Source organism: Diadema setosum, chromosome 7 (genome assembly GCF_964275005.1).
Source record: "Diadema setosum chromosome 7, eeDiaSeto1, whole genome shotgun sequence".
NCBI classification, from domain to species: Eukaryota; Metazoa; Echinodermata; class Echinoidea; order Diadematoida; family Diadematidae; genus Diadema; species Diadema setosum.
The window spans coordinates 20,982,593-21,008,271 of record NC_092691.1 but is presented as its reverse complement, the minus strand read 5'-3'; the positions used below and the strand labels follow the sequence as shown (position 1 = coordinate 21,008,271).

The 25,679-nt window shown below is 39.0% G+C and overlaps 1 protein-coding gene across 1 annotated transcript in view; it reads left to right on the top strand.

Moving 5' to 3' along the window:
- Positions 1–23,099, top strand: part of LOC140230992 (putative elongator complex protein 1) — a 56,464-nt gene extending 33,365 nt beyond the window's left edge. Inside the window, exons 20-25 of the mRNA XM_072311140.1 lie at positions 2,482–2,606; positions 3,461–3,521; positions 5,905–6,184; positions 7,363–7,490; positions 20,397–20,554; positions 20,956–23,099. Of these exons, the coding sequence (XP_072167241.1) occupies positions 2,482–2,606; positions 3,461–3,521; positions 5,905–6,184; positions 7,363–7,490; positions 20,397–20,554; positions 20,956–21,114 (911 nt within the window). The 3' untranslated portion in view covers positions 21,115–23,099. The remainder of the gene's footprint in view (positions 1–2,481; positions 2,607–3,460; positions 3,522–5,904; positions 6,185–7,362; positions 7,491–20,396; positions 20,555–20,955) is intronic.
- Positions 23,100–25,679: the final 2,580 nt, after the last annotated feature.

The window sequence follows — 25,679 nt, the reverse complement described above, 5'->3', positions numbered from 1 at the left end:
GCACTTTTTGAAAAATTGAAAAAATTGGACGGACACGTACGCGCGCGCACATATACGCATGCACAGCTCATATGCAATAGAAATTTCCCGTTTTTTCACACGGATCGGATGTCTGAAATGTCAAGGAATATTTCTACCAAGTTTCAAGTCAATCCGACTCAATATGACGTCATAAGGTTCCGTCAAAGTTGAAATTCCGTGCGCGTGTCAATGGCGATATACATGCCAAAAAACCGCCAATTTTAAATCCGATTTTACTCGTCAGGATGGACGGTGACCCCCCATTTTCTTTACATATTCTGAAAGCTGATGAGTTGTACATGTCATTTCATGGGATGGCGATGCTGAAGAAATGATTAAAAGATATCACATTTCTTGATAAAATAAAGAGAGTTAATTCTCAAAATGACGTCATCAAATTTCAAGGTCACTCGAGCGTATTTCACTAGTCCTTTGCCAATTTTGACTCAAATTTCAGTATGTTGTAGCTTATTAAATGCTCTTTCCAAATTATATTTACAAAATTTTGATTAGATGATGGCATCACATTGTAAAAATGAATTCAGTGTAACGTTGTCAAATCTGGCCAGTTTACGTGTTATCTCTATGGGAGTGCAGTTTTTCTGGAAATGAAAATTGACATGACTATCTTTATCGAGCACTAGCTCACTTACCCTTTGGTGAATTTCTCCCAGATTTTAACATGTTGTAGCTGAGACTTTGCGCTATCGTAAGTATGCCCTTTGTTTCTTCATACGGTTTCGGGATCACGTCAAAAAACTTGGTTGAAATTAAAGCTTATCTTCGATGTATTGAGATATTTCTTTCTTTCTGCAACTTTCTTTGCAATAACTCAAGAAAAACAGACCCAATCACCCACATATTTTGCACATGTTTAGATCATGTCACATACATTATTTCATAAAATAACAACTACTTGATTAGACGCCATCTTGGGTATATAAATTAGGGTCAAAGCTCATAAATGTTTTATCCTGTATCTTGGTGAATACATGTCCTATCTTTCCCATATTTTGCACACGTAAAGACCATATTACAGGGATCATTTCACAAAATAACCACGTTTTGCTCAGATGCCATCTTGTCTGTGCAAAGTGGGGTCAAAGATCAAATATACTTCATTCTGTATCTTAGTGTATACGGAATTGTGTACCATAGATGGCAGGTCTGACTCCCTTTTCTAAATGAGAATCTAAACATCACACGGTCAATGTCCTTATTAACACAGATGAAACCTGTTTGATCATACCTATTGGGATCGGGACTAAAATTATTGATTTCCGAAGAGATCGGATCACCTAATTTGTCAGTCTTGACAAATTCCAAGTCTAGTTGTTATTGCTATTGTTATTATTATTATTACCTCCGCCAAGGGGGGAGGTTATGTTTTCGTTACCATTGGTTTGTTTGTTAGTTAGTTAGTTCGTTTGTTAGTTTGTCTGTGTGTAAAATAACTCAAAAAGTAGTTAACGGATTGGGATGAAACTTGCAGGAAAGGTTGAGAATGACACAAGTAACAAACGATTAACTTTTGGTAGTGATCCGAGAATTTTGGGGGAATTAATGAAGGATTTTTGATAGTTTGGCAGGTAGGGTCAATGAACTTGGGAGTTCAGGCTGCGCGTATTTGAGGTTTGCATGCGCGCACTAAAGTGCGTGCTCTAGTTTCTGCTAGGGCGAGGCGCGCCGTGCAGCTGAGGGTTTATGACGTAACAAAGGCTTCTACTGTATACGCTATATATTTCGCGTGGGTTTTATTTTCGCGAATTTCGCGAGTCGGGAGCTATTCGCGAAATTAACAACACGTGAAAATATTACCTTCCAAAATGAATCCCTTGCCTTGACGATACAAACATTTTACGGCTTACCGAACAGACCATACTGGCTAACGCTAAGCTTGTTTACATACATAATAGCATATCCACGTTTAACTACTAGTATACACAGCCCAGTCGCTGTGGTAGCATTCGATGCTAGTAAGTTGAAAATTCACACTTTCTTTGCCACTTCATATTTTCTCTGGTCCCCCAATCGCGAATTTAACCACTCGCGAAAATGTGTGACATCGGCAATTCGCGAAAATTTATGTACGCGAAAATTATAGCGTATACAGTATATTGGGAAATCGGCGACTTTCAGCACACAATGCTATACGTATGGGTGGAAATCACTGATATCTCTATGGAAGAACAAGATCAGTGGTGGAAATGAGCTGCATGCTTGGCAGAGGTCTGCGCTCTCAGAGTGCTTCTCTAGGTATTATCATTATTATTATTATTATTATTATTATTATTATTATTATTATTATTATTATTATTATTATTATTATTATTATGAATATTAATGATAGTAATAATGAACTTAGAATGAATGCTCAATAAGCTCTAAATTCTGATATTGTTATTTTAGATAGTCCAAGACGGACATGCTTATGTAACTCCTGTGTATGACATTTTTCAGGTCAGTTAGCCGACAATCGGAGACACTCGGAGGCGGCTGTAGTCCTGATGGAGTATGCAGATGACCTAGAAGAGGCCATCACCACACTGGTAGCTGGTGGACAGTGGGACGAAGCTCTGCGATTGGTGAGAATTTACCATTATCGTCACAATCAGTGTGCTTGCAACAGTATTTTGACCTTGTTAGAGTGTGCTACCAAACTTACGTTAAGTATTCAGTAGTCTATAGTGGCAACCTGCTTTACAGTTTGTAGCAAAACAAATTACAGAGGGCAAGACGAAAAAACTCTGTTGTTTTTTTTATTCATTTTTTTATAAGGCAGTTAAGTATTGAAACCTTTTGCAGTGTGTGCTGTGATATAGGTGTTGTGATAAAGTCATGTCGGCTCTCAGCCTATGATGACCATGTGTCTGAAAGGTCCTCTTGTTACTGTATGCTTCCATTGATTGACTGTTACATGCAGATTTGACTGTAGTAGATTTTATTTCAGCCAACCATGGCAGAAACCTACAAGACTTGCCCATTTCCATTAACTCCTTGAGCAATTGCTAAATGCAGCAGTCAATAGAACATCTGCAGAGACCCGAATTTGATACTTTGTGTTTGAGATTTTTGCATGATATTGTGTTTGAAAAGGAAGTTAATTCACCCAGTGCTAAAGAGCATGTTTATTTAAGTTTGACCTGTTGGTGTGGATATCGTGCTGATTTTTATTCACAGTGAATAGCATTAATTTCTCAGTGACCATTTTCCACCGCGGTCATAATGAAAACAAACAAATCCTATGCATGAAATAAGTAGGTAAACCATAGTGTGACCAACATCTGGTACATGTACTTAAATTGAGCACTTCTGTTGTGATTTTGTTGTTTTGGTAGCAGTGCTAATAAGCTCTTGACTGTGAGTTCGGTTTGATATGATGGTGAAGAAGAGAAAAAACATTCTCCTTTTCAATCTGATGTGTTGATTTTGTCGGCAGATGTACAAGCACAACAGAACTGACTTCATTGAGACAACTTTGAAACCTGCACTTGCTGATGGTGAGGGTTTTTCCATTATCTTTATCACCAATCTTGTGGCCATAAAGATCTGTAGAGGGATGCTCCATAACAACATTAAAGGGACTGTACAGTACTGGTTGAGGTGGGGATTCGTGTTGTGAACATTTCTAAGTGAGATAATGGGAACCTTCTTATGAAATATGAAAGAGCATGTAATTTTAAGAAGGATTCAACGTTTATTTGATGAAAATTGGTTTTCAAATGGCTGAGATATCAACAAAAAAAAAAGTGATAATAAAAGGCGACAGGCCACGCCTTTTATTAGGAACTCTATGTTTCACCTTGTTTTCGGATATCTCGGCCATTTCAAAACCGATTTTCATCAAATAAACTTTTGATACCCCTTAGAATTGCATGCTCTTTGACATATCATAGAGTGGTTTCTGAATATCTCACAAAACGTTAAAAGCTAAATCCTCACCTCACCCAGAACTGTACACACCCTTTAAAAGGGAAATCCCATCCCATGTTTAAATTGATGGTATGGAATAGGAATAGAGTCAAACAAACTAGACTGTGAAATGTTTCAGTATTATTGAGCACAAATATTGAGTCACAGAATGTAGCCGTCTCTCATGTTTTCGTGACACAGTGATAGTGGTGACATTCACGTATATGTGCTGTGGGTTACAGTAATGTAGACTTGAGTGATGATATTCTCATTAATAACTACTGACCATCAGCCTGTATTAACCCGTCGAAGACTAGTTCCGAGTATACTCGGGCAGGTGTCTTTTATGGGAAATATGTGTTATAGATGATCAGTCCATCCTCAACAGGTTCATATCAGGAGTCTGCATGCAAATTAATGATCATTCATTGAATTAGTATTTTGATTATGGACCGTAAACCAACAATGTGATGATCGTGCAATAGGAAGAAATCATGAAGTAATACAGGGGAAACTCGGTATGACGAACACTGCTATAACAAGATATCGGTTATTACGAGGAAACTTTCCCGGTCCCGAATTTCCTTTCTCACAAGTCTATGTAAAATGCTACTCTTATAGCGAGATCGGCTGTAACGAAATAACTGCTATAACGAGATAAATTTTGTGATTTCCAAACAAAGAAAAACATAGCTAATCAAACCTGTTATAGCGAGGTAAAGCAAAATGTCTTCTGGTAAAGCTTTACTTCGCCTGTGCTATCATGTTCCGAGATTGTAAAGCTCGATGCGCCAAAAACTGTGTCTTGTACACACATATTTTCTTCAGTGCACTCCAGCTAGCACCGCATGTTGTATGTGTATGTGTGTGTGTGCGTGCACTGATACATGCAGAAAATGTGGTGGGACGGCCGTATGCATACATGACATCATCATGACGTTTAGCAGGTGTAAGACAATCTGATGCTGTGATTGGCTTTTTACGTAGGGAATTTCCCATCTTCACACATGCAGTCATAATGTACATAAATACAGAATGTGTCACATACACACACAGCATTGTGCAGACCATATTCAAGCTTTCCACTCACAACACACGCTTGTCATAACCGCATACCAATCCGCAGACGATCTTTACACAATTGCAAGCTATATGAATTTACAAATTCAAACATCTACAATTAATAAGAAACACATTCTTGATATTGGATTTCATTGGCAAAAAACATCTTCTTACCCACAAAGGTGAGTAATTCCCTCACACACTTTACCAAGTTATCAGTATTGATTGAAAGATGATGGGTAGTCCCACATGTGCAAATTAAGGTCTTTATGGTATGCTTTCTTTTATGCCTACTGATATAACGAGATATCGGCTATAACGAGGAAAACGACTCGGTCCCGACCATCTCGTTATATCGAGTTTCCCCTGTAGTAACAATTATATATTCAAATACAGTTCGACCTCGATTATCCGGCCTCCTTTTATCCGGAAATCTCTATCATCCGGACACGTTCACGCAGTGAAGGACTTTTTTTCATCCAAAAATTGAGAAAAAAACAATGACTTGAAACTCAATTAAAATTTCTACAAAACTCACACGATTTACCTACAATATTCCCGACAGAACTAACATAAATTCACACCACATTATCATCGTGAAAGTAAGCAGTTTTGTGAAGAAGGGACTACAATTTTGCGCAGGCTAGCATAACGCCACCGTTGCGGGGTACGCTATACCTGCATACAGCTGCCAGTGCACTGGGACAGCAGCTTGGACGGCAGCTATATACATTAACATTGTGTCTCCCATATCCGGCCAATTCGCTTATCCGGATGAGCGCCGGTCCCGACATGGCCGGATAATCGAGGTCGAACTGTAGGCAGTTTGGTTGTTTATACACATCGTTGTCAAATATGATATATGATTCCTTTGTTTTGTATGTTTGTTTTTGTGTTTTTTTCCTTCAGACTTTGAGAACAAGATAGCTAGTCTTGGCACATTCCGATCAAACTTCCAGCGCTACAAGTCTCGCCTGGCTGTCGTGCGGGAAACCAAACTCAAGCAGCTGCAGGAATTGGCCGAGGGAGATGGAGACTTTGGCCACGACCCCGATGCTGACCTCTACTCGGACACCAGCAGCATGACAGGCAGTGTCGCCGGCCGTAGCACCTCGGGCAGTGTCCAGAGTGCGGGATCCTCCCTTAGTGCCTACACAGCATACTCTGAAGGGAGGCCCAAGAGACAGGGGTGAGTGATGAGAGTCTTCTTTGTGTTGGCACAAATGTGCCTTGTTGATATAATTTGCTGACTTACTAGTCATCTTGGACAAACCATCAGGGGTTGGCGTCATTCGCCCCTTTTCTGGTGTGGGTATTGTATGTAGGCGGACCAATTCACCAGCTTAGCACCCCACTCTTTGTGATGAAAGAATGAAGTGGGATCTTTTACATCTGTGAGTTGTGACTCCCTCTCACACAAGACCTTCATGTAATGTCCAGTCTGAGAGACAGAGTGTTTCTGCCACTTACTGGAGAGGACATTACGACTACACACACAAGAGTGCTCATCTAGACTCGATTGGAATAGAATGCAAACCATTTAATTTGCGAGGAATTCATGCTACCTATTGAGCCACATCACTGCTCTTGTGATGATGGCAATAATGAGGATGATGATGGTGATGATGATGATGATGATGATAATAATTGTAATGCTGACAGAGATGATAATTATGATAAATATAATTGTCATCAATTACACTGCCAGTAGTTATCAATATTATAACCATATTTCAAGGGACCGGTAATAATACTGGAAACAAGAGTTGAAATCAAAATGTTTCTTGTGTCTTGCGCCGCCAATACTTTTGAGCACTCATCATATTTACTCCATAATCATCCCCAGGTGTACTTCTTGTCTTGTTGTGTGTTTGATCTTCTATACCAGTTCCTAATTCAGTTTAGTATGCCGAGTAAGTATTGGCCGTGTTGTTTTTGAAATGTTGTGGTTAGACCAGATTGTGAAATTCATGGTGACTTAACTTCAACAGTGACTGCCAATGATTTGTGATATGATTTCCATGCTGCACTTGATGGAAGCATCATTTTCTTAATTCAACTTTGTATAAAGTGAAGCAAATATGACAGTGTTGTTTTTGAAAAACTGTGATCAGGGCCCCGTTTCATAAAACTTGTTATCAATAACAAGTTACGACAGTTGTTCTAAGCTACAGAAATCCTTGCATCTGATTTTCTGAGAGCAAATTTGTCATAGAAATGTAGCAGTTGTTCCTGATAACAAGATTTGTGAAATGGGACCCAGGTGGTGAAATTTTTAGCGAATAAACTTCACTGGTGATTGCTAACAACTTGTGAGGTAGTATGTGCTCTATGCTTGATGGGGGCATCATTTTGTTTCTTACACAGTCGTTCTGGCAAGAACAGGAGGAAAGGTGAGAGGAAGAAGAACAGTCTGAGAGAAGGGAGTCGTAACGAGGACCTGGCCTTGATGGAAGCCCTGGCACTGATCGTTAAAAATGTGGACAGCTTGAGAGGTAGGACATCACTCACTTCAAAATCAAAATGGAAGTTAGATACATGGATTGACAGCATGCAGTGTGACCATTATTTTTCTATTCACATACTCTTCAAGGAAATGGATAAAAGACTATCTAGTGTCAAAGGTGGACATCTGAAATTTGTGTATGTGTGTGCATCTGCAGTCATGTGGTCACAATGTATTCCAAACACTAAAATAAGAGTCATCTATGCCATTTATTTATGCGTCCCATTATGTTTGTGCCACCTCTTAATGTGTTTTACTAAGAAGAGAAAATTCACAATGTTACTTGTCAGAAATCCTTTCAATTCCCTCCCCCCACCCCCCATCCTCCAAAAATGAATAATTTCAGCATTTCATTTATTTGCTCCTGCACCTGCCATAAGTTTCTCCCATATATGTACTGTAAATGCTGGTTGTATATTTTTCTCGATGGAAAGAGGGAAGATAGACGTTGAAATTAATGAACTGTGGTTATCATAGTAAAAGCATGTTTCCCAAGGTATCTAGGGGTGCGTTTGAGCGCTCTCCTAAAGCGATCTGTACCGTACTGTACTGAACCGAGCCAAAAGTGGATCACTTCCCGATGTGCTCCAAAAGGGTACCAAAAGTGTGCCCAAACTGGAATTGACATGAGAGTTCAAACGCGTGTTGCGGATAACACACTATATTATGCATTGGTTTCATGCCACCGATGGATATGTTGGATGCAACAGCAGTGAGGCACCAACATGTAAGTATAAAATTGAAATGTATGACCAAAATGCCACAGATATAACTATCGTAATAATTTACACAAAACGGCTTTGTGAAGTTGACATTATTTCACTCACAATGTTTTACGAAAGAAACTGATGTACACTGCCCTGACGACAGTGGAATGCATTGCGTCAATGCCCCACATGTTGCTAGATCAACTTCTGTTTTTTTCTTGGCTAGCTATACCCCCCCCCCCCCCCCACTAGAAGAAGTTCTTTCTTGTTGATTGTGTGTAGTGTCATGATTTTAAGCAAAGTGTCCGTTTAGACGTTGCATCCCCTCAATGAGTTCTACGATAGATTGTAGTTTGCTTCGTGTAGCAAATGACAGTGGCAGCCCTGATCAGTACGTGATGGGCGAATTGGGAATTGTAAAGTTTGTTGAGCCGAGCCACAAAGTGTTACTGTTAGTGTTATCGTCGCGTTGTATGACCTATCCTGATACAGAAACTTTAAGCAAATCTGTAGTGTAGCCATAGAGGTACAGTCTAAATTTACTAAATCTACTGCTAGCTCACAATTTCATGGGTTGTGCTATTACTTAGACCTATTACAGCCTAGAGAATCTAGATAGTCTAGACTTACATCTGAATTTCCTGAGCCTTGATGCATGAATTAGACAATTTGTACAGTATGTCCCAAAAAAAAATTACAACGGAATCCTCCGCAATGATATCTTTAAAAATAGTGAATCAATCTAAATACAAATGTAGGGTATGAAACTATAACTCATTGCCCACATCTTACAGAAAACCTCATTCGATTTTCTTCAGTGGTCAAAGAGAAATGAGGAATTTTGTAGTGGATGTCGCGAATCTCTTCCCTCCAAGTTCTGTCTATTGTATTCACACACAAGAGCATTAAATTGCTAAAATTGGAAGAATCAGACTCATGACATGCTTTACAACAGTCTACTTTTCTCTGTGACCGCTTAACCAAATTGAATGGGGTTTTCTGCAAAATAGAGCTAAGATGTTGTATTTTAAGACCCTGAAGTAGCATTCAAAAAATGTAATCATATTGGGTGTTGTTCAGCGGGCACTGGAGAATGTGCTAACAAAATATACTTTCACTGAAAACACAAGTATTGAGTTCTTTTTGTTTGTCTCGGGCATCTATTACAAAATGCTCTACGAACTGTCGAACAGTAGAGGAACAAAAGAGTGCTTGGTGTTACAAGAAATACTGGAGAAATTAGAATATAATCACGATCATTTTATTCCATAATCACCCACACTTTCATCTCAGCCCATATAAAGGTAAAGTATGAGATATGATATAGTAATAAGCTACAATACTATAAGATATAAAGATACAATGGCAATGAATACATAGTGAATATTATATGACATAACAGAGTTGAAGTTAAAAAAATGCAATGTCAAATAAATGTTTGTAAATGTACAGTGAAGCCTTCATTTCAAACCAAAAGGACATCTAACAATCTGTTATATACCTCCAATCAAACAGCACTTGTAATGTCTGAAATGCTTTATAATACTTCTATCAAATGTACTATATACACATAGATGACTTTCTGGAATATTATTTATTTGTATTTTAATTAGTTATATTTCCCTCAAAATTATATTGCGTATGTATACATAATTATATATACTTATTTATTCATATGGCTGCGTTTACAAGCATAGCAAATATAATAAAAGAAATGAAGTATATAGATTCACATAAAGATTGTGTTTTTCATCATTATTTTGTTGTCTGTCATCCAGTCATCAACTCTCCTTTACTTTCATCCGCAACATCGAACTACCATGCAACCTGGATAACGTGTTCGGTACACCAGAATAGCTACTTTGTCTACGTCGGGTTCGTAGAAGAAGAAATTTTCATGTTTTCAGAATAGAGCCAGAGAATATATTTCCTTAACAAGAATTAAAAGCATTTACCAGAAATTAATTATAAACCTTACTTTAAAAAATGAAAGATTGATATTAACGGTTAATTTGAGTGAAGAAAGAAAACAAAATATCATTAAATAAATAAATTTATCAAATATTTTTCTACAGCTTCACAGAACAAAATGCCGTGGACAAAGGAGAACCTGCAGGCCGCTCTGCGTAGGGTAAGACTGGGAGAACTGTCTTGTGGCATCAAAGGCATATGGTGTACCGAACACAACCCTTCGCGATAAATTTCACGGCCAATGCAAGCTTGATGCAAGACATGGTCCGAAGCCCTTCCTGACTCCTGCTGAAGAAGCCAAATTTGTAAATGATGCTAAGGATATGGCAAGGATTGATTTTGGCAAGACCCAAACAAGATTTACAAGATGTAGGTTACAGAAAATTAAGTTCTCATTATTCCATATTCATGATAGTTTCATAATTATGAGTGATATACTTTCTATTTGAATGAAGAAAATAATCAAATCTTACAGCGTAGAAACATGATATAATACTCAACAAGATAACTGATATGTGCAGATGATAATATGGACACAGAGGGCACATGTAAGTGGTCGTATCCGGACAGTTACCCCCTGCCAACTACCACCCGGACAACTACCACCTGGATAACCACCCTCTCGGACTACTACCCCCAAGCTAATTACCCTCTAGGATGACTACCCCCAGCTAACTACCCCCCAGTCAACTACCCCAAACCAACTACCCCCAATCAATTAACCCCCAACCAGCCAATATGGTTATCTCATGAAATGATGTACATGTATGTGACATGGACAGTGTAAAAGCCATGCCGCAGGTTGAAACTGGATGGTGTGTAGGTCTACATTTCAGAGACCATGAACAAAGACTGCACATTTCCCCATGTACATGTATTTGGCATGGACAATCAGGGTCATCTCACAAGACCGATACCCATGAGTCATACAGCCCACTAGTCCCACAGCCCACAAGTTTGACACTAGGCAAATAAAGCTTGTGAGACTGAAACTAGCTAAAAACAGCCCATGAGTTCGACAGATACAATACAGGGTTTAATGTGTCGGTCTCATGGGCCTTGTTTGCTTAGTTTCAAACTCATGGGCTGTATGACTTGTGGGCTGTATAACTTGTAGGCTGTATATGACTCGTGGGTGTCGGTCTTGTGACATGCACCTGGACAATCTTGACTGGAAGAAAAAGACTTTAGAGGGTGGGAGTTTCAATGCCACTACTGCTATTGTCACTGAATGTCCATGACAATGCTGATGATTTTATATATAAATAAGATGTTGAATAGAATTGGGCTGATTGAAAGAAAAGAATGTATTCTAATGTTGACACTTTAATACATTTTTAGTATCAGTGTCAATATGTTGATAGATTGTGGGTTGAAGTAAGAGAAGGGATTAATATCAGTGCTGGTCAGAAGTAATATTTACGACGGAAAATCAGTTATTTGTTGTTTTTTTTTGGTATTAACAATTTGGCATTGCATTGTATTACTATGCTTGTGAAATTTGAAATCTATATAAAAGGAGTAATTCCTCATTTTAATTTATGTAAATAAAGCGTAAGGGAATATTATAAGGAAAAATTTATTGCAAGAAATAATCATAAGCTGCAAGTTTTCAGGAAAAAAAGAGTGCCTGCTTAGACACCTGTTTTCTTGATATGTATGATACAGTGCACTCCCATTGTAACGAACACAGTTATAATGAAATTCCGGTTACAAGTAAAAATTCAGGCTGCAATATTATCCACTTTATGTATATTTATTGTTTATTTCAGATATTGATTTTTTTTTAACATGCATGGTCATAATTGTTTTAGTTTGTTAAGTTTGATTCATTCATAAGTATAAGTCTTGTTACATTTATGTTGAAAGTGAGTGCTACACTTAATGAAATAGAACAAATGGGAGAAGGTAATGATTATATTCTATTCAAGTGTAATGTCCTGAAATAAGCAATTTTGTGTTCATAATTGGCTAGTTTTTTTCAGCAACAAATTTATTCTTTAATGTTAATTACATGTATATGCAAGTGAGATAATCAGCATTGAGTAAAAGGCAGTAAGTAAAGTGTCTACAGTTAGCTTGTCTTTTTCTCTCATGTTTCATTTACAGTACAGGGAAAAATTGAAGAAATGGAAGAAAACATGCTTTGAAATGTCTATTAGTGCAATCTCAGCTGAGCTGAGAGAGAGTGAACAAAGGCTTATGGCAGAATTTCATGAAGAGGAAGAAAAAAACAGGGAATGGGCCAAGACTCTCCTGGAGCTGTCTGAAGACAAGGAATGTAAACAAAGGGAAGAACTTGCTACCAGAGAAGAGAGACAAAGAAGAGGAGCTGATGAAAGCGAGGCAAAGAGAGAGGACAATAATTTCCAAGAAATAAAAGTTATTGATAGTATAATGTTTGGTCTGAGCAACAATGCAAAGGAGCTAAAGCAAAGTGCTCCCCAACCTGAGGACTGAAGGGTTAATTCCCCATCCTCCTCTTACCATAAGTACCTATGATTTCTAACAAACAGGGAGCATGTTTGAAAGAAAATAGAAACATTGCTTCTTTTCTAGAGTCATTCCAGAGGATATATTGCCTTCAATATTCATGGACAGTGATTTTGTAATGTCTTATTGACATCTGCATTGCTGTACAGCATTAAAACAAAGGTACTGTCATCCCACAATCTATGCTAGGTAGTTATATGGTGAGGAAGCTAAGTTGAAATCGTACTTGGAATTAATTCATACATTGTACCTGCAGTGGTAAAGTGCATGTACATAATTATGCATTTACTTCATACTTAGTAATGGTTAGTGAGAAAGTCAGGTGAGGTGGGTATTGAAAACATTACAAATTCATTTAATTACCCGGTAAGAAGTTGTATACATTTTCAACAATGCAACATACTACATGTATAGGATTGAACAAATACTGATCATCTTTCATAGTTGTGCAAAATTATATATGAGTGTCCCTGGTGTGACATTACTGTGGGGGAAAGAACATTTTTATTGCAGTAAGTGAAATCATTTAAAAGAAATAATCTCTTTTCATGATTTCTTTAAATCATTTGTGAAATCACTTCGAGAAAGAATATTATGTCACAACATTGCCATACTTTTAGATCTTCTGAGAAATTTTGAACTGTATTTATATGTTCTTATTATCTGTAGTGTATTCCTAAGGTGATTTAAGCATGCATGTTTTCCCTACCTTCATTAATTTCATTAATGATCTGAAGCTATAGTGTGCTCATCTTAGTTATGTAAGCATGCATGTTATACCACAAATGAGAACAGGTAGGAAAAGTGGGAAAAGGTAATGATTGTATTCTAGTTAAGTGTAATGCCTTGAAATAGGCTTTTTCATGCTCATAATTGGTTTCATTTAGAAAACAATTTATTCTTTAATGTTTTTTATGTAGTATATTGGATTGTGACATAATGCGCCTGTTTTATATTGTGACGTATTAAAGCTTTGTGAAAGTTACCATGAGTTGCTATGTTGCGCGAAATTGTTATGTGTTATGTTGCGTTGTTAGCAAGACGCAACAACAATAAAAGATAATATAAGCTTGGTTTGAACAGAAAGAGAAGAGAGTTCAAGTGAGAACCACCTAGGTGACAAGACTGTAGTAACCTGTCTGAAATACATCTGGATTTAGCTGCAATTAAACAACCGCATCCATCAAAGAAGCTGTGTGCATGTGTAATATGTGTAGCATGACCCTCCCATCATCGGTTTACAACAAATGGTGTCGGGAGTGGGATGAAGCGTCAGCTACACTATTTCTTATGGGATGTGGACGGCAGTGGACAGAACTCTAATCCCAGATCCAGAGCAACCAGTGAATTCAGAGAGTTACTCGATATGTTGCGCCTGAACATTTGGTGACTGGAACATTTTTAAGACTTTGCACGTTATATTGCGATAACCTGGTGCGAAACATGGAGGGTAACATGCTACCTGATGTGTGGATACATTAGCGAGAGCATTTCAGAAAGCGATGGGATTCGGCAGTGTAATTCCACCCAGACGTCTGTCGAAATTTAGGGGTAACCCAAAGAGAAGCAGTGATCTATCTCTCAGTGAATGGTTGGAGGAATTTGATGATGCAATAAGTCGTCTGGATTTAAGTGAGTCTGAGAAATCAAAGGTATTCATCGATCACTTGACGGGAGCAGCAAAAGCAGAAATCGCATGTCTGCCAGAAAGGACCAAAAAAAATCAAAGAGATGAAAGAGGCTCTGCAGTTGTGTTTTGGCCATCAGGAAAGTTTGCACTCCCTCAGTACCATCTTTCATAGTCGCACCCAACAAGAAGCTGAGACGTTGGCAGAGTTCAGTCGCGCTCTCAAGAAACTGTACTCAAGGATGGAGAACGCAGCGGTAACACAAGAGGAATCATTGGTGTTCAAACAGTTAAGAGATAAATCCCTCTGTGAACAATTTTGTCCAAGGAGCAAAGGAAGTATGGGTCAGGTGAGAACTCCGACGAATCTATCTTTCGAACGAGAGAGCGATCTTTGATGAAATGAGGAGAGAAGCACTACTCCTCTTCCAAGAAAGACTGGAACGGGAAGCCAGACAAGTTTGTGTTAGACAGTCTGAGAATGTGCCGTTTCGTCACTTCCAAAGTTGCCTGACGTGCTTGAACAGCAGCGTCATCTAATCCAGGAGATTGCACTGATGCGTGACGATCGAGTTATTGTGTCTTTGTTTGGAGGTGCAAGAGCTGAAATCGTCACAGAGACACCGAAAACCGCTGTCTGAAGTCATGTGTCACAATTGCAAACAAACAGGATACTTTAAGAGTCCATGCACACAAATGTTGACCTCGTCACTGACATCGAGTGGTGACTCGTGTCAGACGTCAACCACCACTCCGGAAAACTAGCTTGCTCTATTGTTGAAGGCGAAACAGTAGAGAATGCGAGTGAAATGCCCATGGCAGAGAAGCAGATACAAGTCGAAGTGGGGAACACAGAAATAGGGTGTCGAGAAAGTAAGCCAGAATCTTTATGAGATGTGTTGATATCGCCGAGCCTGAAAGTGGTGGCCGATGTGGAGAATGTAAAGATTGGCTGTGTGCTTGACACTGGAGCTGAGGCTTCCCTGATTCCTGAACACGTAAACTATATCATTCCTAGTTAGAAGCACGTAATCCCATGAGTGAACTGGAAACGTCAATCAAAATTTTGGGCATCGATGGATGGTGAGTTCCAGTTCAAGGATGTGTCAAGGCTTCTGTTCAGATTGGAAAACACAAAGCCACGGTTGGGTTCCTTATCGTAGAACAGTCTATTATTCCCGGATCGAGAAGAGAGACAAAGAAGAGATGCTGAGGAATGGGAGGCAAAGAGGGAGGACAATAATTTCCAAAGAAACATAGTTATTGTTAATAGTATTATGCTGGGTCTGAGCAACATTGCAAAGAAGCTTAGGCAAAGCGCTCCACAAGCTGAGGACTGAAGGGCTAGTTCCCCATCCTCTTCTTATCACAATAACCTATGATTGTGGACATTTAGCTATCTTTTTTTTTAATCATCTCTCATTTATGTCTTGAAATACTATCCAAAGAGGAAGAAAAAGACAGGGAATGGGCCAAGACTCTCCTTGAGCTGTCAGAAGACAAGGAACGTAAACAAAGGGAAGAACTTGCTACCAGAGAAGAGAGACGAAGAAGAGAAGCTGAAGAACGCGAGGCAAAGAGAGAGGACAATAATTTCCAAAGAAATGTAGTTATTGTTAGTACAGTAGTATTATGTTGGGTCTGAGCAACATTGCAAAGGAACTAAAGCAAAGCACTCCAAAATCTGAGGACTGAAGGGCTAGTTCCCCAACCTCTTCTTACCGTAATTACCTATGATTGTGGACATTAAGCTGTCTTAGTTTCATATTTTAATTATCTCTCATTTATATCTTGAAATACCACACCAATTACAAGAGACCGATGAGAGTATTCCTAGCAAACAAGAAGCACGTTTAAAAGCAAATGGAAACTTCTTTCTCTTCTATAGTCATCATTCCAGAGAATATATATTGCTTGCACATACATACTGCTGTATAGCATTGAAACAAACTAAGGTACTGTCATCCCATAATCTATGCTAGGTAGTTATACGATGAGGAAGCTAAGTTGCAATTGTACTTGGATTTATATATGTATGTATATATATATATATATATATATACCTGGTAAAGTGCATGTACATATGTTATGCATTTACTTCTTTGTAATGGTTAATGAGAACGTCTGATGAGGAGGGTATTGAAAATATCATGAAATTCATTCAATTTAGAAGTATACATTTTTAACAATACAATATACTGTAGGATCACACAAATACTGTTTAATCATCTTTCATAGTTGTGCAAAATTAATTTGAGTGTCCTTGGTGTGACATTACTGTAGGAGAAAGAACATTTAATATTTTAGTACGTGAATCTTTGAAAAAAAGAAATATGTCACAACATTGCCACATTTTCAGATATTTTTTTAATAGAGATTTTGAATTGCATTTTTCTGTTTTATTGTAGCATCTGGTAGTATATTCCTAAGCTGATACAAGCATGTATATACCAGAAAATAATTTTATGATGGCAGATCTATCAGTGTTCTTAATATTCATTGTAATACACATTGTACAATATGAAATGTAACATAGGTATAGCAAAGTAATTGTGATCCCAGAAATGTGTTTGAATTAGCAGATACTGTATCTTGTTATATGTTTATCACCAGCAAAAACAAACAATACAAAATAGATAAATTGCTTCCAATTGGACTTCAGGTGATAATGTCAGATTTCTTTACATTTTTGAATGATTTTTGAATGATTTCCACACATAACATAGTTATTTTAAAAAGCAAATCAAAAGCTTCTTGCTTCTGAAATGTATATAGGAATAAATTCAACATCAGATGTGACAGGTGTAATGGTATTTCTTCTGAAAATGGTATAAGAAATCAAAAAGTTAATTATTTTCAGAAATAGTATAACATACTGTTATACACGTTTTTATCTCTTCTTTTTATTGGAGAGCATTGATAAGTGCACAGACTCAATATGAGACAGTGTATATTAAATACATCAGTGCTTTTTCCTTAAATGATAACAGGTGTTTTAATATGTGTTTATCTTTACTGTTATTTGCATTCAGGAGCCTGTACAGAAAATGAGCATTTAACATGATAAATCAGATGTAGTGTTGAAATTTTTCTCATTGACAACATAAAGAAAGTTGCACAGCATTTTAGCAGTAAAAGTTAGCCAAGAGATCTTACCACAGGCATTTAAGATTACATTCTAATTATTTTGTTTGTTCATACATGTGTTGTTCCAAGCTATGTTCATACATGTATTCTAACTTTTGTCATGTAGACAAGCAAACATCCATTGTTCATATGGGCCATTGTTATTGTGGTCAGAGTGCTTTTGTTCAATTAAAACTTAATCTGAAATAAAAAAAAAAATGGTGCATTCTCTGCTGCTATTGTGGATAGATGTGTACTAGTACGGTATGCTCAAATGTTACATGTTGAGTGGGGTTACAAAAGCATCACAGATATCATGCAGTTGTCACATCCTGCTGCTCATGGCCATTCTTTGGTAGATGTTCTCATGTCAAACTAGGTCAATCCATTCTCCCAGTGGCGCATCTTGCATGGTCTCACAAATGTTACGCGAAATGCAACATGTGAGGACAATGTTCGAAAGCTTTGGCAGACTTGTGTCTTTCCTCTTCAGCAGGCACCTCCAGCTTCCCTTTAGCCGACTGAAAGCGCCTTCGATGACCATTTGTGCGCTGCTTAGTGGCATGTTGAACCTTGTTTGCTGCTACTGTGTTAGTTGCCCATTGTTTGGGTACCCCTTCAGTTGCCATGACAGGAGTGGGTAAGCTGGATCTCCCAGAATCATGATTGATACATCCATCCCAGCCAGCATCCTTGTAGTCTACACATAAATAAGATGGGGAAAAAAAAAAATCTTTTAAGAGTGTACTCCCACTCTTAAAAGTTTGTTTTCCGTGGATGCGTATTTGAACAATGACAACAAATTTTAAGAATTATTACAAATTGTTCCTGAGCAGTCTGTAAGTATGGGTCTACTAAAGTCAACATTGAATTTCTAATTATGATCACTGATAGTTTAAGTCAGTGTACTGATGTAAACACAACATTAAAAAAATATCAGTTTCATTTTGATATACAAGTATTCAGTAAAAAAAAAAAAAAGACATCTAAAAAAAGAAATAAGTTATGATTGCCAAATGAAGCACATTGTGTATTTACACAAACTCACATGGGGAAAAAGCCTCCCTCTTTGTCCAAGATGAAAGATGGCAGAATCCACCAAAATCCTGGCATCATGTACCTTCCCAGGCCATCTGAATTTCAGGTCTGTAAATCTGAAGAATGCACAAATTTTCATGTAAGAAAATAATAAGTCTGTATTTCATTCCAGTATAAAGTGCTCAGTACAGAATCAGATAGGAAGATAAGAGTGTTTTTTGGGGTAGGCAGTGAAAACGTATACCCAGAGAAATACATCTACTACAGTACACGTACTACTAGCACACATATACAGTATGTCTATAGAGAGGGGAAGAGGAAAGAGTATATGGAGAGGAAGGGAAAGATTGAACATTACCGATTATGGGATTAGTAGAGACAGATAAATCGAGAGAAATATAAGCATTCTACTACCTACCAGACATATACATGTAGGTCTAGAGAGGGAGAGTGGAAACAAGTATATGGAGAGGAAAAGTGAGATTGAACATTTATAGTAGAAATGGTAGTCATTCATTGGATGATTGGGAAATTGAAAATAAAAAATGTTAACGTAAAATTGTATGCAAGAACAGACACACCTGTAAAGAATCGTCGCAAATGGCCTGTAGCATAACACTGCATGTGCCACCCTTTCCTGTAGCATAACACTGCATGTGCCAACCTTTCCTATTGTGATAGTCGGATGGATATTCCAGCGGGGCGAATATTAGGATGTGTGTCCCATTGATGGCACCTCCACATTGGGAGAAACCTGTGCTTTCGCTCAAAATCATTGACAACTTCACGCAGATGCTTGTTTTTTGGAAATGTCAACCATAATGTTGCACATTTTGTGAGTGACTTCAAACACAGATGTATCAAATCCAAAAAGATGCCTACTCATGCGGAACTCAGTATTTGCAGTAAGCCCCCACAACGTTATTGCTAGCCATTTTTCAACAGAATGCGTTCTCCCGATTTCTGCTGGCTCTTTTTTCTTCCGCGAGAGCCTGCCGCAGTTGATTACTAATGTATGTGAAGGTACCTGTGTCCATTCAGAAATTAATTTTCCAGTTTTCATCAGAAAATGAATGGTGGACAATGTCCCAGAAACCCCCTATCCACAGTGTTGGACACAATGTCCGCTCTCGAAATGTAAGTCCACACCAAAGGCAAAGAAGTCGTCGAAGCTGCATCAATTTTCGTAGAAATTTGTGCCATCTTCAAGCTTGCAGCTTGATGAACTTATTGAGATGGTGATGGAGAGAGCTTTGATCCATCTCTGTCTGAAAGCTATGAAATGACTTCAGAACTTGTAATGAAATTAATTGGTTGTAAATCTATTTTGATGTTTCCCTGTAATTGTTTGATGTTCAGTGAAAGTGATGACGCGTTTGTATAGTTCACACTTGTTTACACTGTTTTCATAATACAGTGCGCAGATCATTGACCCTGTTGCTACACAGCTTGTGGCCCCCTCTGGCTTGAGGCTAAAAATAACTCATGAGGTACACTTTCTCCACAGAGCGCTTGAAAGCTCCAAATCTGGCACGGTTCAATATGGTACACTTTGGCTCAGTTCACTTTGGTTCGCTTTAGAGGGCTCAAATGCACCCTAGTATTCATCTCACCCATCGTTAAACACAAAGGGCTTACAATGATCCAAGTCAAAATTAGAAAGCAGGCCAGCAGACCAGAGCCCCAATTCATATTAGATGTTAGGATGACAGCTGTTGCTGGAATGGCAACTTCCCATAGCAACAGCCCATCAGGAAGCTGGATTTTTGTCATTACCATGACAATTGTCATTCCACCAAGAGTTGCCAGATTAATGTCATCATCCAGATCAGCTCCTGAAGAAGTCAGTTCTTTGTGACTCAATGTATGTCTTCCTCATTTCCAGTTGATAACTTTTCTGGATGTTGATCATGTAATTTCTCTGTTCTGGCAGATGAAATAAGCCTCCTCTTGAAGATGTTGGTACGCTTCGACTCCGAGGCTGAGGCGAGGGTTCTACAGGATGACTTCCAGAGTCTGCTCGGTCTGTTCATGTCCTCCCTGGAAGAGATCTGGCCAACCAAGCCGCTGAATGACCAAGCCTCATCACAGGTGGGCAGAAGGAACCATACGTGACCACCCAGCTCAAAACCCACAAAAAGTCGCAGATTAGAATTCAGAGCTATTTTAAACAATGTAAAAAGTGGAAATTCATTTTGGCCTACTTTTTGTGGGCTTTGAGCTGGGCGGTCACATTTGTGAAACAAAAAACGTAGTGCAGATATTGTTGCAGCCTGAATTTTTCAAACTCTGCATATAATAAAAAAAAAACTAGCCATTTAGAACCCCCCCCCCCTCTAAAAAAAGTCTGATTTCAATGAAACTTTCTTAGTTTTGGCAACTCTATTCATTAAAGTGAGAAGATATGTGGAGCTGAGTTCCCCCTTTAATTCTAAATGTTTAAAACCCAAGTTGTCACCAGTTGTAATCACTGATCATTCATCACTCTACAGATGTTTGGGCCCCATGCCACTACCAACAGCATTGTGGCGAGTATGGCAAACCTAGGCGGTCCACAGAGAACCTTCAGCAAGGAAGAGCTGGCTGTCTTGGTACCACCTAAGCTGACAGAAGACCAAAAGTGGAAGCTGCATCATTTGGAGTCTAGGTGATGATAGAGCATGGAGCCCACCCGATAGAAAGTTCTCATCCAGATATTTTTTTTTTTTAACTTTGACATTATGACTGATAAACAAACTCATGGTATCACCGTAGTTATGGGTAAACTCGGCCCCTTAAGATAAAATATGTAGCTATGCTACTGATTTACAAAATTGTTGATCGTTATACCTCTCGTGAACTAGGGAAAACTGTGGCAATTGTGATAGGCCAGGTGTGTACTGTGGCGAAGCGATCATCCCGCTGCTATACGCGTTGTGCCGAAAGCGTGCCGTAGAAAGGAATAAGAAGCTCATACGGCTAAACTCGGCCACAAGCTGGCGCTATGCAATTTGTATGTTGTGATCATGGTTTGTTCTTTGTGTTTGGGCATACAACATGAGATTAAAGCGAAGCGTGCATCAATGTGAGATTTTTGTCTGCTTGTTCTACTGTAATATATATTTTTGTTATCATTATTACTATGGTCATTATTATCAACAATATCGATTTTTTCATGAATAGAAAGGTTACTATTGCTAATGCTGTTGTTTATTCTGATTTTCATCAATTTTTAGCACTATTTTGAGGTTTACCTATGTATGAAAATGGTTGTGTCACTTGACCGTTTCTCAACATTTTCCCCAACATATATTTCAAAATGTTCTCTTGATCCTTATTCTGGTGCTAGTTGAGTAAAATAATGGGCCTGTGTTTCATTCCAGTATAATGAAGTGTTCTGTACAAACAGATAGGTATATTTCCATAGGCAATCAGATAGGAAGATAAGAGTGTTTCTTCGGGTAGGCAGTGAAAACGTATACCCAGAGAAATATAAGAATTCTACTACAGTACAGAAGTACAGTATGTGTACTACTAGCACACATATATGTCTAGAGAGAGAAATAGATGGGGAGAGGAAAGAGTATATGGAGAGGAAGGGAAAGATTGAACATTACTGACCATGGGATTACAGTGTGCTCCCATTATAACAGACACGGTTATAACGAAATTCCGGTTACAATGAAGTAAAAATTCAGGCTGCAACATTGTCCACTCTATGTATTTTTATTGTTTATTTGTTCGGTTATAACTAAATTTCAATATAACGAAAGAAAACTGCGGGTTCCAAGGACTTTGTTATAACGGGAGTCCACTGTAGTAGAGAGAATTAAATCGAGAAAAATACAATCATTCTAATACCACACATATAGCTCTACAGAGGGAGAGAGAGGGAGGATACAGTACATGGAAAGTAAAAGAGAGATTAAACATTTATAGTATAAATGGTAGAATACATTTAACACAATATAATGAAGACACTGATGATGGATGTAAATGATAGTCCTTCATTTATGATTGGGTAATTGAAAATAAAAAATGTTTACGCAAAATTGTATGCAAGAACAAACACACCTGTAAGAATTGTTGCAAATGGCCTGTAGCACAACACTGTGCCAACCTTTCCTGTTGTAATAGTTGGATGGAATTCCGGCGGGGCGATTATTGGGATGTGTGTCCCATTGATGGCACCTCCACACTGGGGGAACCTGTACTTTTGCTCAAAACCATCGACAACCTCACGAAGATGCTCGTTTTTCGGAAACATCAATGATAATGCTACTCATTTTGTGAGTGACTTCACACGCAGATTTACTGAATCCAAAAAGATGCCTAATCATGCAGAATTCGGTATTTATAGTAAGCCCCCACAACGTTATTGCTAGCTGTTTTTCAACAGAATGCGTTCTCCCGATTTCTGCTGGCTCTTTTTTCTTCCTCCGCGAAAGCCTGCCGCAGTTGATTACTAATGTATGTGAAGGTACCTGTGTCCATTCAGAAATTAATTTTCCAGTTTTCATCAGAAACTGAATGTTGGACATGTTGCTCATTTTTTTTATATTAAACCTTGTTTTTAAAATGATCATTCAATACTGTGTATGCAAAGTCTCACATGAAAACAACATGTTGATTTTCATGCCTCATAATGCAGCCCAAGTTCAATATTCATCAACAAACATGCACTCCTCCAGGAGTACATTCATGCACTCCTCACCTGTATATGTATTTCAAAGCAAAACAAATTACACATATAATTTACTTGACATGTATTCATATCTCTGAGTGCTTTGAATGCACTTTTATTATATTCATCTTCTTTTTAGCAATATCTTGACATAACATTTCAGATTTAAATGTTACACTTGAATCTACATCATGATTATTACGTTAAGCTGTCTGACTTGTTGCATGTAAAACATGAGCTAGTATTTCAAATTCATTTTATAATCATACATTCAGTACATCACTGATGAGGCATTAAGTGTCGGCTTTAATGCTTTGCAGAAGGTAGCTAGATAATGAATAATCCTAAATATTCATGGATAATTCGGTGGATTCCATATACGGTGCGCCACCTATCAGTTGTAGCGGACAGGCCGAGATCCGCAATGCCTTATGGGAAAAAGTCGACATCAAAATTACTCGCATTATATGCACATGCAGCAGCGCAGCTCAGCTCAGCCGGCCGCGTTGGGCGGGCGGGCGCCCGGGCTGGGCCGGCCGGATATCGATTGCAAGATCGAGAGATAGATAGTTAGGCCCTAACATGAGTAACAGATGACAAAATCAACAAATCACAGAAAAAGCAAACTTACGCTGCAACACATCCACAGCCAGCAGAATGGACTAAAGCGTCTGTTGCGAGTAGTACCCATGTAGCGTACCGTTCTGCCATTTGACGCTGCTCAGGCTTCACAGTTGCCTTGATGTAAATGTGGTCTGGGTGGTTCTGGATGTGTCCCATATGGACATCTTCAACGTGATTGTCCTTAAACATAAGGTAGCCATCATCTTTTTTGAAGCTTGCTAGCCTTTCTGGGGTCCAATCACACTGTTTGATAAGGTAGGCAAACACATATCCAAGCGACAGATCAGGCATAGTACTCAGATCCCTAGTCCATCTTACTGGCCTATCGTACAAGTTCACTTCAGTCCCATCCGCTGATGGTACACACCTTCGTTTCTTTTCCAATTCTGCGTGGTCCACACGGTTCAAGAACATATTTATCCCCACATTTCTCCGACAGCTGAACAAGTTTGTCCTTTGTTTTTCCTCGGGTTGGTATGCCACGATCATTCAGGTATTTCTTCAGTTCGTCGACTGGCATTTGCCCGAAGACAGCTAGGTCTTCGGGGGTCTGCCATTTTCGCCTTGGGCCTTGGGTTTGGAGGGTCTGCCATTTTTTTGTCCGCTGTGCTTTGTGGCGACGCAACCGTAACGCCGTAGACGTCTACCTCTAGTTACCGCGTATACCGATCGCCAGGCGCTAGGCCAGTACAGTTATTGTACAGTAAACAGTGCATTGCGCATGCAGCTACTGTCTGCTGCGCTGCAGCGTAGCTTTAGCTGCATAGCGCGATGTCGACCCCAAAGTTGAAAATCGGCCTGTCCGCTACAACCGATAGGTGGCGCACCGTATTTGGAATCCACCGAATTATATGCAATCATGATTCTCATTTTACCTCATTTGAGATGCATGGAGAACATCACGTCTGTTTTTTTCTTTCAACAATATTCAAATGTACATGTAGTTCAAGACTGGCTTCCACGCATGTAACCTATTAGAGCTAAAACGCATGTCGTCTAACTAAAAGGCATAATTTACCATTTGCAGATGAAACAAAAACCCAGCATTAGTGCTTCCAAATAGTCCTAAAATGTGAGTTAGCGCAGACCAAAATATTCACTTATGGCTGTTTCAACATGTGAACGGCATGTCCTTCACCTGGTCTAGAGAGAAATTACACAAGTACGTGCAAGCTTGATGCCACCACCTTTCATATTCATCACACCTTACCCAGTCTACATGGTCAAGGGGGTCAGAGGTGCAATTGGGGCACTCAGAGTCGGCGTCCTTTCTACTCTTGGATTTTTCTCTTTCCTCCGATACTGTCCTTCCTCTTCCCTTCCTCCTTATTTCACTTGTTCTTTCAGTCTTCTCTTTTCCTCCCTGTCTTCTTTCCTCTTGTTTTCTCCTGGTTTCCTCTTCTTTTTTTTGTTTCTTTTCTGTCACAAATCGAAGGAACTCCTCTCCAGAAATTACCTCTGGAAGCTGTTCACTTTTGTGCTTCCTTCTTACCTCAACCCTGGGAAAAGAGATGTACTCGTCAATGGAGGATGGAATGAAGGGAATCTCTAGGGGAGTCTCCATCGACGGTCCATCACTGTGCTGTCCAGAAGAATGAGGAGAAGGTGGACGAAGATGAGATGAAGTATACGTCGCAGATACGGAAGGGCCATCTTCACAAGTTTGGGTTGTCGGGGCCCAAAGTGATAGATAGAAGACGGCTAGACATGGGCTGTGTTGAAGGTCTTAGAGAAGGGATAGATGCCGTCTGCCCTAAACCTGTTTCTCGGAATCGCCGTCTTCTTCACCGACGCAAACGTCTTTGTGACGGAGTACTGGATGTTCGAACCTGTATTGCCGCTCGGCATCACACCACACACACTTCAGGGCACGGAAGACTGACACGTCGCATGGCTGCAAGATTTGTGTGGCATGCGGAGGGAGATGGG